The sequence below is a fragment of the Haemorhous mexicanus genome, chromosome 2 (assembly GCF_027477595.1).
Source record: "Haemorhous mexicanus isolate bHaeMex1 chromosome 2, bHaeMex1.pri, whole genome shotgun sequence".
NCBI lineage: Eukaryota > Metazoa > Chordata > Aves > Passeriformes > Fringillidae > Haemorhous > Haemorhous mexicanus.
The window spans coordinates 1,563,279-1,575,664 of record NC_082342.1 but is presented as its reverse complement, the minus strand read 5'-3'; the positions used below and the strand labels follow the sequence as shown (position 1 = coordinate 1,575,664).

Here is a 12,386-nt window from a genome sequence, read left to right as displayed (position 1 = left end):
GGTGCTGGGTGCTGCTGAAGCCATGTGGATTATCGTGGGGCTGGCCCTCCTGGGCCTCGCTGCGGCCGTGCCCTCGGAGGACAGGAAGCTGAGCGACAAGGCCACCACGCTGGCCGAGCGCAGCACCACGCTGGCCTTCAACCTCTACCACGCCATGGCCAAAGACAAGGACATGGAGAACATCCTGCTGTCCCCCGTGGTGGTGGCCTCGTCCCTGGGGCTCGTGTCGCTGGGGGGCAAGGCCACGACGGCCTCGCAGGCCAAGGCGGTGCTGAGCGCGGACAAGCTGAACGATGAGTACGTGCACAGCGGGCTGGCCGAGCTCCTCAGCGAGGTCAGCAACAGCACCGCCCGCAACGTCACCTGGAAGATCGGCAACCGCCTCTACGGCCCCGCCTCCATCACCTTCACCGAGGACTTCGTCAAGAACAGCAAGAAGCACTACAACTACGAGCACTCCAAGATCAACTTCCGAGACAAGAGGAGCGCCCTCAAGTCCATCAACGAGTGGGCAGCACAGACCACGGATGGGAAACTCCCGGAGGTCACCAAAGATGTGGAGAAAACTGATGGGGCCCTCATTGTCAATGCCATGTTCTTCAAGCGTAAGTTCTACCTTCAGTTCTCGGTATGAGTGACCCAAAACAGGCCCTGAGCCAACACAGAATCATAGAATGGTTTGGTTTGGGAGGGGCCTTAAAGATCATCCACCAGCCCCAAGGGAAGGTGGACAAATCCTAGGTCCACTGGAGGCAGGTCTTTGTCAGTGGTTGGGAACTGTGCATGGACTTAATGCCCATTCCATTTTCTTACAAGCTGTGTTTCTCTCTCTCCTGCAGCTCACTGGGATGAGAAGTTCCATCATAAGATGGTGGACAACCGTGGCTTCATGGTGACACGTTCCTACACCGTGGGCGTGCCCATGATGCACCGCACAGGTGAGCGGGAAACCTCCTGCTCCACCAGCTGGAGTTAGGGTCACTGTTCTCCCTTACCCAGATTTCCACCAGCTGCTTCCAAAATTGTTTTGCCTCATGAGAGAGAACAAAGCAGGGAAGTGTTTGTTCTACTGACTCAGTCTCCCTGTGAGCAGAGAGAAATCTATGTTTACTATGAGCTGCTTGGCTGTTGGGAACAAATCCTGGCTCATTACACAGACGAGAGCCACAGCCAACTCCAATAATGCTGGGCCGCTTCCCAAAAGGGTGTCCAGACTCACTTCCCTTCCTGGTCAGGGAAAATCCAGGCTGAATTCACTTTGCTCCACATCTCACTGTTCCCTTCTTCTGGTTTCAAGGTCTCTACAATTACTATGATGATGAGGCAGAGAAGCTCCAGGTGGTAGAGATGCCACTGGCTCACAAGCTCTCCAGCATGATCTTCATCATGCCAAACCACGTGGAGCCTCTGGAGAGAGTGGAGAAACTGCTGAACAAGGAGCAGCTCAAGACGTGGACTGGCAAGATGAAGAAGAGATCAGTGGCCATCTCGCTGCCAAAAGTTGTCCTGGAAGTCAGCCACGACCTGCAGGTAAAGGTCCTTAAACAGCTGGGCCTTATTACAGTTCTTTGGGATGGGGGAAAGACAGTGGGACAGTGGGTTATCCATGCCTGCCGCCCCTCTTCCCTCTTGCACTGTGTCATCTCTGGGAGGGTTGCTGACCTCTTGTCTCCTCCTAGAAACACTTGGGTGGTCTGGGCCTGACAGAAGCCATTGACAAAACCAAGGCTGACTTGTCCAAGATCTCCGGCAAGAAAGACCTTTACCTGTCCAACGTGTTCCACGCCGCGGCTCTGGAGTGGGACACGGAAGGGAACCCCTACGACGCCGACATCTATGGCCGAGAGGAGATGAGGAACCCCAAACTCTTCTACGCTGACCACCCCTTCATCTTCATGATCAGGGACACTAAAACCAACTCCATCCTCTTCATCGGCAGGCTCGTGAGGCCCAAAGGCGACAAGATGCGCGATGAGTTGTAGTCGGGTTTGTTTTGGTTGAGTTTTTTCCCAGAGCTTTGGTTTGTGTGTGTTTTTAGGGGGGCATTTTGACAAATGGGAAACACTATTTTGTATCCTTCTCGAACCATGGGTGCTATTCAGACCAGGGTGCATTGTGAGGAGAAACCAGCGTACACTTTACCTCACCCCACAATCCAGATTGCACAAACCCACCTCCAGAGAGGAGCAGGGGAGCCTGGCACCAGAGGGTCACCGGGAGTCAGCTGAAGTGGCCACCTTGAAGCCGAGCTCCTCCCTGCACTGGTTAAGCCTCCTGCTCAGCTCCTTGCTGCTCCACCAGCCCTGCCAAGGCACCACCCTCCCATCCCAAACGCTTGCATCCCACCACAAGCTTACCGCTGCCGCTTTTCTCCCACTTGGGTGCCCTGTGGCACTGCTCCAGAGCTGCTCCCGCTTTTCTCTTCTCTCTCCAGGGGTGTGTAACAGAGCTCCAAGGGCCAGCTGGGCAGTCCAGCCCCTGCAGGGCCCTGGAGCAGAGCAGGAGGCAGCACGGGAGAATGGAGATTGTACGGAGTTGTGCCCTTCTGTCCTGCCTAACCCTGTGTCTGTACTTGAAGCTTCAACCACAAGAGCTCCTTAGGGAGAGCATCAAAGCCAAGAGCAGCTTGGATCAACACCTTATGGAGAACTAAGGGGCTCTGGGATATCAGGGAGAACACAAAGCACAGCTTGGGTTCCTAGAAAGAGTAACCTGAGGTTCTTTAACACTCCACCCCCCCTTGGGATCACTGAGGGGCCAATAGCTGTAATTAAACAGGCAGCTGTACCAGGCAGAGAACTCACTTCTCATGAAAATGCTCTGCATCAGCCTGAAGGGCTGGCAAAGACTCCATTCCCACTGCCAGGGCTCTCCCAGAGCTGGTTCCAATCAGCTCCCTGTGGAGCTGACCCACAGCACTCCTGGCTGGCTTCTCACAGGGAGGTGGGATCAGGGTCACCTCCACTTTCTTGCTTAATTAAACACAAAGCTTTAAAGCTGCCATTACCTGACTTCCTAATTATGCTCTGCTGAAGTTCCATGGTACTTTAGCTCCCTGTCTGCTGACCTGGATAAGGGGACCCTGAAAAACAAAGGTATTTATAGTTATATTTATGTCTGATAATTAGCAGGTTTCACAGCCTGATCCAGGCTATTCCTAACTTCTTTTCAAGGGATATCATCAGGTCAGTACTATTTAAAGGAGCTGATGTTATTCCAGGAGCATTGCAGCACTTGCCACGCACTGAGAGACACCACAAGGCAAACACTGAGATTATGGAAATGAGGGAAATCCCTGCATCCCAAAGGAATTGCCAGTTCCCTGAAACCTGCATGCAGCACCTACATGGCTTTGCTTTATCTCCCTGCCAATTTTCCCTGCTGCCATAGAAGCCCAATACTGCATATTCCCAGGTGCTGGGAGGCAGGAGGCAATGCCAGGTGTGTCCCCAAACGCGGGACACTTCCAGGTGATGCAGTGCACTGAACCCACACACAGAACGTTCTGGAGGCTGGGCTGGGGGGGTGGAAGGGGTGGGCAAGGCAAGAACACACTGTGGGATATTGTGAATAATTTGCATCATGTGGATGCAGGTGTCTGATGGCTTTTATTGTCTGTTCTCGTACCACACAGTGACAGTTGTGTAATTTTGCAATAAAACTTTTTCAATGAATCCCTGGTAGCTGGAATCCCTTGTAGAGCAAAATAAACTTAGGGGGGTTCCTTGCAATCCTTAAATCCAAGACACCTTGAAGTGGCAACTCAATGCACATGAGGAATTCCTAGAGCACATCAGTTATGAGCAAGGAATGCTCTTAGCAGATTTTCCCTTCACTGTTTTCTCCTGAAACTGCATATATCCACCACCTTAAATGCTCCACAGGTAAAGGACCAACTGCCCTGTCCTGCTGGGCCATTTAGCAGAATAAAAACTGAGCTGTCAGCCACAGGGACCAGCCTTCCTGACCCTACAAGCCAAGCCTCCTCCAGCTGGGACCCACTCTGGGGAAACAGAGGAAAAAACTGCAGGCTAAAGATACCTTTCCCAGGTGGAAAATCCAGCACTGGCAGACATGCTAATCCATGTTCTCCCACTGCTGGCAAGGGATGAACCTTCTGCCACTCTAAAGCAAAACTAAAGGCACAGACCTGTCCCCTTTTCCCTGGGCTGGGCAAGCACACACATCCCTGTGCAGCTCCTGCCACACTGGAAAAGCACCACATGCTTCCTAATTTTCACTAAACTGGAATTATTGAAGCCACCTCCAGCACCAACCACAGCAGGAACACACCAACCTGGAATAGCAATATTAAAACTAAGTTAAAAGCTTTCCAGAGCTCCTGAGCTCATCCTACCCCCAGCTCATCTTCCAGGGCTTTTGTCCAAGGGAAGCACCCATAAGACACAAGGAACTGAATGAGTTCCCTCCTCTTTTGGAGCTTCTTTAAACAGCTCTGAGTGGTGGTAATTCCAGCCAAGACACTTGCAAAAGGTGTTCAGCTCACACTTGCAGCCACAGCTCCTCTGGGTACCCTGTGGCAGGGCCTCACCACCCTCACAAGGAAGAATCCCTTCCCAATACCCCATCCATCCCAGCCCTCTGGCAGTGGAAACCATTCCCTGGGTCCTGTCCCTCCCTGTCCCCAGTCCCTCTCCAGCTCTCCCAGAGCCTCTTTAGGCCCTGGCAAGGGGCTCTGAGCTCTCCCTGGAGCCTTCTCTTCCCCATTACTTGGGTAGCTCTTGACTCTACCCGTGATCAGCACTGTGAAATTAACAGGGTAATGGACAAGGTTGGAGAGCTTTTAATCAGGAAGAAGTGGAACAATCTCCTGGAAATCCAGACCTCCCTGAGAGGCAGCAGGAGAGAGTCCTAACCATCACCATCCACCACATTGTGTTTAAGAATTTAGAGACAACATGCAAAACCAGGTGTGACTTTTATTGCTTCAGATCTCCCCACTTTCACACATTTCCTGCTCCTATGATCTGACAAAGCTGCATTGTCATATTTTATATTTTCAGATTATTTCCACATTCAAATTTGTATAAAAATTAATGTTGGCACTAGTCTAATACTTATATTAACTATTTCAATCTTTGCACTGAATGGTGCACACAGAAACCTGAAATCACTGACACTCTTAAGAAGGCACATCTTGTTTCCGGAACTTAACCGGACTCCCAGGTGTGCCAGAGAAGCTGGGAACAGCAAGGCCAAGGCTCCCTTAACAGACCAGTTCAAAATTCCAGTTCTTAAGCTGACTGCCTAATTCCTGCAAAGCAACCTCCTAAAAACAGAAATGTGGATGTGAAAGCTATTCCTAAACAACAAACAGGTTTTGAATTCCCCAAAATCTAAACTCCTTGATCCTGCACATACATTATCTCCTACGAGGTGCCTCTCTTCCCATTCCTGCACCAAACTTGAACCAGATACTCCCACCTTGCAGGTTAGGACACAAGGTTTGAAATCCTGAGTGTCACTTCTGCTCTCACCCCACAAATCCACACCCAAAGCTACCTGACCCTAACAGGAGCTGCACTGGCCTGGATACTGCCAGAAAAGCTCCCCCTTCTGGAAGCACTGGATAAGGGACTGGGATGGAGGGAACAGTCACCAGTACTCCATGGAGTGTAACTCATGACCCTCTGAACACAGAATTGCTGCTCCTGCTCTATCACAGATATCAGTGCTTTATTCCCACTTTCTTTGGATCAGTGAAGGTCACTCCAGATGGGGAACACAGCAACAAAATTCCTTCACACCAAAGGTGGGAGCAAGGTCTTCCTGGAGTACATCTTGAGAAAACAAAAAGCAAAAAAAAAAAAAAAGAAAAAGAAAAGGCACCTTCACAAACACTGCCTTTTGTGATTTTATTAAGAGATGTTTTCAGGACAGACAAGCTTCTGGTTGCAGATGTTACAAACCCTACAACGAGAAACAAAACACTCAGTGAGCTGGGGGCAAACTCTTTTCCATAACCATCATCCTATCCCAAACAAAGAACAAACCAAGCTTTCCAATTCAACTGCATTTCTCATTTTCTGCTTCTTGGCCAGTGATCCCCATTTTTCCCACTGAGGCAGATCTTGCAAGATTCCATGATAAGACTTCAAACTGTGATAACTTCCTTACAAAAGCAGCCTACAAATTGTTTTCACATGGCTTTTAAGACTACCCCAAACTGGATCCTGGGGCAGGACAGAATGGATATGAAGAATATATTCTCTGTGCTGACAGCTGCACACTGGTACAACACCAACACATCCAAGGCAGCCAACCCAAGCCTCTCCAACTGCAATAATCCAAGGTCTCCAAATCCATGCTTGTAAAACACAACATGGAACAAGGCATGTGGACAGATCCAACATCTCATCTCCAGAGGCGTGTTCTGAGCTGCACTGACACATGTCCTGAACCCTGTCCCCTTCACCCAGGGCAATGCTCAAGCCTTTTTTAACTCTGGTCACTGTGCTAGGCACAGCACAGCAGCTTGTCTTCCCAAAATCCCAGCTTTGTGCTTTTGGTGGCCTGAAACCTTTTCTACATGGGTCCTCAGCACACCTCCCTCCCACTGCTCCCAGGCACTTACCCCTCAGGCAGTGGGCACTGGCTGAGGCATGGCTGGCTGTTCTGGTTTGCCACCTTTCTGCTCTGAAATGGGGGTGGTGGGCAAAATCTCTTCTTTGGGTTCCACGATGCTGACGTGGTCTGGCAGAGGCTTTTTGGGGCCAATCTTTCCACTGGGGTCCCAAGGCAACATAATCTTTACTTTGATTCCCAGTACTCCTGCAGAGTGACAGGACAAGGGAGACACAAAATAGATCAAGAGATGAGCACCAAGGTTACAAAATATCTCTCTGCACATTGAAGATCTGCTGACAACACTTTAACACACGCATGCTACAGCCTAAAAATCTAATTACTGTGACTTTATATCAGTGTAAATCCAGACAGCCTAAAGTTGGATATCCAAAGTTATTCAACTCACTGCCTTGGCCGACTGCAGTTCTACCCTCAAGTCATTCTAAGCCTGGTTTTAATAAGCCCTGTCCTCTTCCTTGGCTAATTTTTCTAGGAAATTCCACTTTTTTTTTTAACATCCCTTCTCAGACAAATGCCTCTAAATCATCCAATGAGCAGGACACCCTGGCCAAGGCAGCCTCAGCACAGCACCACAGAACGTGGCACAGAGCAGGCTGCAATGACACGAGGATGTCCCTTCTGACTCGTCATCGTATCATCACCGAAGGGAAGGTGGAGAACAGCTCTGGCTGGCTTGGTATCCCTGCACCAGGAGCTCTCCAACTGATTAAGCCCAAAGCCTGTTAAGAACCACAAATCAGTTGTGTTTTACCAGGATGGAGAACAAGTGAAAGCAGGTTTAGCTGGGAAGACTGTCTGACACCTGTAGCATCCCTGCTCTCTCTGCCCATCCTGAGGAGCCAGGAAAACCAGAATCCCAACTGCCAAGGGCTCTTAAACCCAGGCAACAGGCACTTCATCTGGAAGGTATCACCAGCCTCAGAGGCCCCAGGAGCCAAGTGAGAGCGCCTGGAGAATCTACAGCCACAGTTCTAACTGGAAAGATTCAAACCCCATCAGCAGAGAAATGGATACATGGTAAGACCACAGTGCCTGCTGAAGGCCCCTTGGCTTCCCATTCCCAAATGGCTTCTACTTTAGATGTAATGTTCAAATCCTACAGTGAGAGTTCAGTTGCAAAAGACCAAGAAAACGGGATTTTCAGAGTCTGAACCATCCAGAACAGCACAACTCACTACTATGAAATGAGAAGTGTATTGTAACCACGTGAGTTTCAACCCAAGGATGTCAGTGGGAAATCTCCAACCTGCAGGAACGGGATGCCAGGAACTGAGATTTTTTTGTCTCAGCAGCTCTAGAGAAGGAGCCTAACAAAGCTGCAAAGGGATCTGCAAGCCAGACACTCACCCTGCCGGAGTAGGACGTGACGCACGGCTGTGTCCACGTAGTAATTCACTGGGTCCCCACTGTGGATCATCAAGCCATCCACAAACTTCATGGACTTGGCCCGCTGACCTCGCAGCTTGCCCGACACGACGACCTCACAGCCCTTGGCCCCGCTCTCCATGATGAAGCGGAGGACACCGTAGCAGGCTCTGCAGGGAGAGCACAGCCAAGCCATGAGCCCGCTCTGTCAGACCCACAGGGCTCCCTGGAGGAATTTTACCACAATTCCAACCTCGGTTTCATGTGTCAGCAGCGCAGCTCCCATCCCTTCTCAGACAAATGCCTCTAGATCATTCACTGGTGACAGGAGGCTGCTGCTGGAGGACCTCACGCAGCGCCACAGAACGTGACACCACGAGGGCACTGCCACCAGAGCCACCCGCTTCTGACTCGTCATCGTCTCATCACCGAAGGGATGAGAGCAGGGCCACTGCCACCTGAGCCACAGCACAGCCACAAGACCTGAAATGCTGCTTGCCTCACTCCTCCGCCCATTTATTCCCAAAGGAACACATCCAGCTTTATGCCCCACAGACAACCCGCAACCAGAGAGAACGCTCCAGAAGTAACTGTGAACTGGACAGAAGTTTCAGCACAGCATTACCAGGTTAAATTCTCAAACTGCAGAGGAGCTGTTTTTTGGGAACAGTACTGGAGTCCCACACCCCCCCACTGCAGGCTGCCGTACTCACCTGCGCACAGCCAGCCCTCCCAGGAGCTTGTAGCGCAGGGACTCGGCCTGGGCGATGGCACACAGACCCCTCGTGGCCACCTTCTCGGCGTAGAGCTGCACAGGAGAGAGGCACACTCACAACAGGGCTCCTTGCCAAGTCAGCCACAGAACCACAGCCTGCTCTGCCTTGGAAAGTTCATCCACTGCCACCCCTGCCATGGCCAGGGATCTTTCCACCAGACCAGGTTGCTCCGAACTGGCCTTAAACAATTCCAGGGATCCAGGGACAGCCACAGCTTCTCTGGGCACCCTGCAGCAGTTCCTCACCACCCTCACAGTAAATTTAACTTTTACTTTAGCAGAACACAGGAGTTTCATTCTACTCTACTCCCTACACTCAGACCAGTTAATCCTTCCACATTTAAAGGCAGCAGCTTTATCCTACAATCCCTTCCCTGTCTAACATGATCCAGCAGCACCAGCCAAGCTGGAATAAATGAGCAGCACCCCAGCACACACATTCCCCCTCCCTCCCTCATGTGTCTCAGAGCAAGATTTCATGGAATAGAACCACAGAATCCTTTGGCTTCCATGGACCCTTTAAAGGACCCTAGTCCAACCTTCCCCAGGGAAAACACCACTAACACTAAGGATCAAAAATAACTGGTGTGAAAACTGCTGTTTTTTAATGATCCTTCTGCAGCAGAGCAGTTTCTTTGTAATTTATTTTGTATTTCAGTGCAGGAGCATTTTGAGGCCAAGTAACAGAAGGCCCAAGTCATCCTGAATCCACCTTTCAGCTGCCACTATGCTGCCACCACCCTGTCCCCGAGGCAGTTTTACCTCCACGCTTCCCTCGGGGAATCCAAACCTCTTCTGCACCACAGCCGTCAGCTCCCGGATCCGGCGTCCCTTCTCTCCCAGGACATTCTGAGTTCTGAGGGAAAATAAGCACAGGACAAGTGAGAAAAGTGTCCCCAGAAGTGAGACTGGAGCCATCCCAGAGAGCTTTCAGAGCATCCAGCTCAGGAAGGCTGAGTTACCTGGTGGCAAGGATGATAATCTCAGTCCTGGTGGGAGTGACCCGGACTTCCACTCCGGAGTACCCATCCTCAGCCAGCTCCCGAGTCAGGAACTCGTTCAGCTCTGCTTTGAAGATGCCATCAGCGACAAACTAAAACACAAATGGACAAAGTCAACGTCTTGTCACATCCTGAACTTGAGTGCAATTCACCCAAATTCCTCCTGCAGCCTGACAGTCTCTCCTGACAACGCTCCCTTCCTCTGAGAGAGATCACAGAACACTCTCAGTTGGAAGGGACCACAAGGAACACCAAGTCCAACCTTTACACGAACAGCCCAGGGACTGAACCCACAACCTTGACTTAATCATCACCGCGCTCCGCCCAACTCAGGGCGCAGCAGAGGGGAAAAATGGAACCCCCCTTCCCTGAATTCCTCAGGAACAATCCCCTCCTAGCAGGAGCCTACATCAAGCACTGCCTGACCCACAGCCACTGCTCACGCTGGGATCACAGCTCTCTGCCGGAATTCGGGAGCAATTTAAGGGAAATAATGAGTGGGGTCCCATCCCTTTCCCATCCCCACGGGAAGCTGCTGTCGGGACTCCTGACAACCCCAATCCTCCCTCGCTCCCCAGGACCGGCAGCGCCCGGTGCCCTCCCGGGGCAGCCACGTGCCGCAAACCCTTCCCCCTGGAAAGCAAAGGGAAAACCCCGCAATTCCCGGCTCCCGGCACCGCTCCGCACCTCCGCGCGCGGCCATGGGAAAGCGCCCGCTCCATCCCGCCGCCATGTTCCCCGCCGGGCCCCGCGCCGCATCCGCCGCCATCCTCCCCCGTCCGCCGCCGCCGCCCGCCGTGCTCCTGCCCCGTCGGCTGCTGGGGCCGCCGCGGGCGGTGCAGCAGTGCCCCGCGGCCGCGGAGGAGCCGTGCGGCCGCGCTCACCTTGCGCTTCTTGGAGATCTGCACCGCCATGTTGAGCCGGGCCCGGCGGAAAGGAAGGAAGGGGCCCCGCGGGCGGCGCTATATCCGCCTTCCGCCGCACCCCATTGGCTCGCCGCTGGCACGGCGGGCGGCGAGCGGGGCACGATGGGAGATGTAGTCTTTGCCGCCGCCATGTTGGCAAGGGCTGAGGCATGTGTACGGCCCCGAGCAGCGTTAAACGGACACGAGAGTCAGCCGTGTGTGAAACAAAACAGATAAATGATAATTCACCCCAGGCTTACACCTGGAGACCTGCTCTGCCCAGGCGTTGCTGTCAGAGGGTGCTCTGCTGTTATCCCAGGAAGCACAGCATGGCTTGGTGGGGAAGTGACCTTAAAGCTGATCCTGTTCCACCCCTGCCATAGGCAGGGACACCTTCCATTGCTCCAGCCCTGTCCATCCTGGCCTGGGACACTGCCAGGGATCCAGGGACAGCCACAGCTGCTCTGGGCACCTTGTGCCAGGGCCTGCCCACCCTCCCAGGGAACAATTCCTGCCCAAAATCCCATCCAGCCCTGCCCTCTGGCAGTGGGGAGCCATTCCCTGTGTCCTGTCACAACACATTGGTTTTTAATGGTTTAAGGATTATATAGGATTGCAAAAATATCAACAATAATGGACAGAGTTGATGCCTGGCCTCTAGGAAGCGGAGATTTAAACTGCATTTTGTCATGGATATTATTATGGTTTGCAGCTGGACCTGATGATCCTAAGGACCTTTCCCAGCCCAAGTGATGCTGTGAAAATGCCCCCAGCAGGAAAGCAGAGGATCCCACTCTGCTCTCGGCCAGGGAAAAGCCTGGATTACCACTAGATGTCAGTGCAGACGGTTTCCAGGCTGGGAAAAGCCTCTTGAATGAATAATAACGAATAAATGAATCCCCAGGGATCCGCTGATCCAGAACTGGAGGGATGGCACAGCATCCCATCAAAGGCAGGTGGCGGTGGCGGCGAGGAATTGTGTCCCCTCTGTCACAGACACCTTTGTCTCGCTCCTGGTGTGCCCAACCCTCCTGCCCTTCCCTGAGCCCAAGAGTCTCTGTCCCCCACAGCAGCTGGGGATGTCTCTGTGCAGGGATGGGAGCCCCATGAACGGGGGTCTCAAGTAATTTTCCAGGGAAGACCCTGCCAAGCTGCACAAACCCCACTCTGCTGTTTTCCACCATACTTTCAGAGCAGAAAATATCTGCCCAAAATCATCTATTTTTTAGGCTGAGTTTACCCAGGAGGGGCTCACCCAATATATTTCTGTATCATATAAAGACAGCAAAAGGCAGAACCCCTCTTCCATGGCCTGTGAAGGACAAACTCTGTGTCCTGTCAGCATGGCAGGGTCAGCACCCAGGGCTGGAGCCAGGCACAAAGCAGGGCCTGGCTGGTGCTTGGCACCAAGGCAATGTCCCCTGTCCCCCCAGATGTGGCCTGGGGGCTCCAAGTGTGGCCTTCACAGCCCTCCCCAAAGAGCAGCGTGGGATTCCTCCCTAAGCATCAGCCAGCCCTGGCTGCAGCCTGAGCCAGCTCCCAGGTGCTGGGAATGGATGCTGGGCTTGTTGGAGATGGCCCTGCTCACTGCAGGAGGGTTGGATTAGCTGACCTTTAAAGGTCCCTTCCAACCTGAGCCATTCCCTGATTCTGTGAATTCACCCCTGCTCCATCCCTGCTGAAATGGAGGCTGGCAGCATCCCAAAAAAGCTGTGACATGCCTGCACCTTC

General features: G+C 52.4%; 2 protein-coding genes and 2 non-coding genes across 4 annotated transcripts; 1 reads left to right on the top strand and 3 right to left on the bottom strand.

Annotated features, from left to right (window-relative positions):
* Positions 1–22: 22 nt before the first annotated feature.
* On the top strand, positions 23–3,674 carry SERPINH1 (serpin family H member 1). The gene is made up of 4 exons (XM_059871495.1): positions 23–605; positions 840–938; positions 1,298–1,530; positions 1,680–3,674. Exons 1-4 carry the CDS (start codon positions 23–25, stop codon positions 1,980–1,982), a joined length of 1,218 nt encoding a protein of 405 aa, XP_059727478.1. The 3' UTR covers positions 1,983–3,674.
* A 2,188-nt stretch (positions 3,675–5,862) lies between these two features.
* On the bottom strand, positions 5,863–10,748 carry RPS3 (ribosomal protein S3). Its single transcript, XM_059871504.1, has 7 exons — positions 10,635–10,748; positions 9,712–9,842; positions 9,512–9,605; positions 8,688–8,782; positions 7,957–8,144; positions 6,596–6,792; positions 5,863–5,931 (listed from the first exon to the last, which is right to left on the bottom strand). Exons 1-6 carry the CDS (start codon positions 10,662–10,664, stop codon positions 6,599–6,601), a joined length of 732 nt encoding a protein of 243 aa, XP_059727487.1. The 5' UTR covers positions 10,665–10,748; the 3' UTR covers positions 5,863–5,931; positions 6,596–6,598.
* LOC132324346 (small nucleolar RNA SNORD15) lies at positions 7,108–7,255 on the bottom strand. The gene has a single exon (XR_009485596.1). It is a non-coding gene; the product is annotated as a small nucleolar RNA SNORD15 (small nucleolar RNA).
* Positions 8,262–8,408, bottom strand: LOC132324324 (small nucleolar RNA SNORD15). The gene has a single exon (XR_009485575.1). It is a non-coding gene; the product is annotated as a small nucleolar RNA SNORD15 (small nucleolar RNA).
* Positions 10,749–12,386: the final 1,638 nt, after the last annotated feature.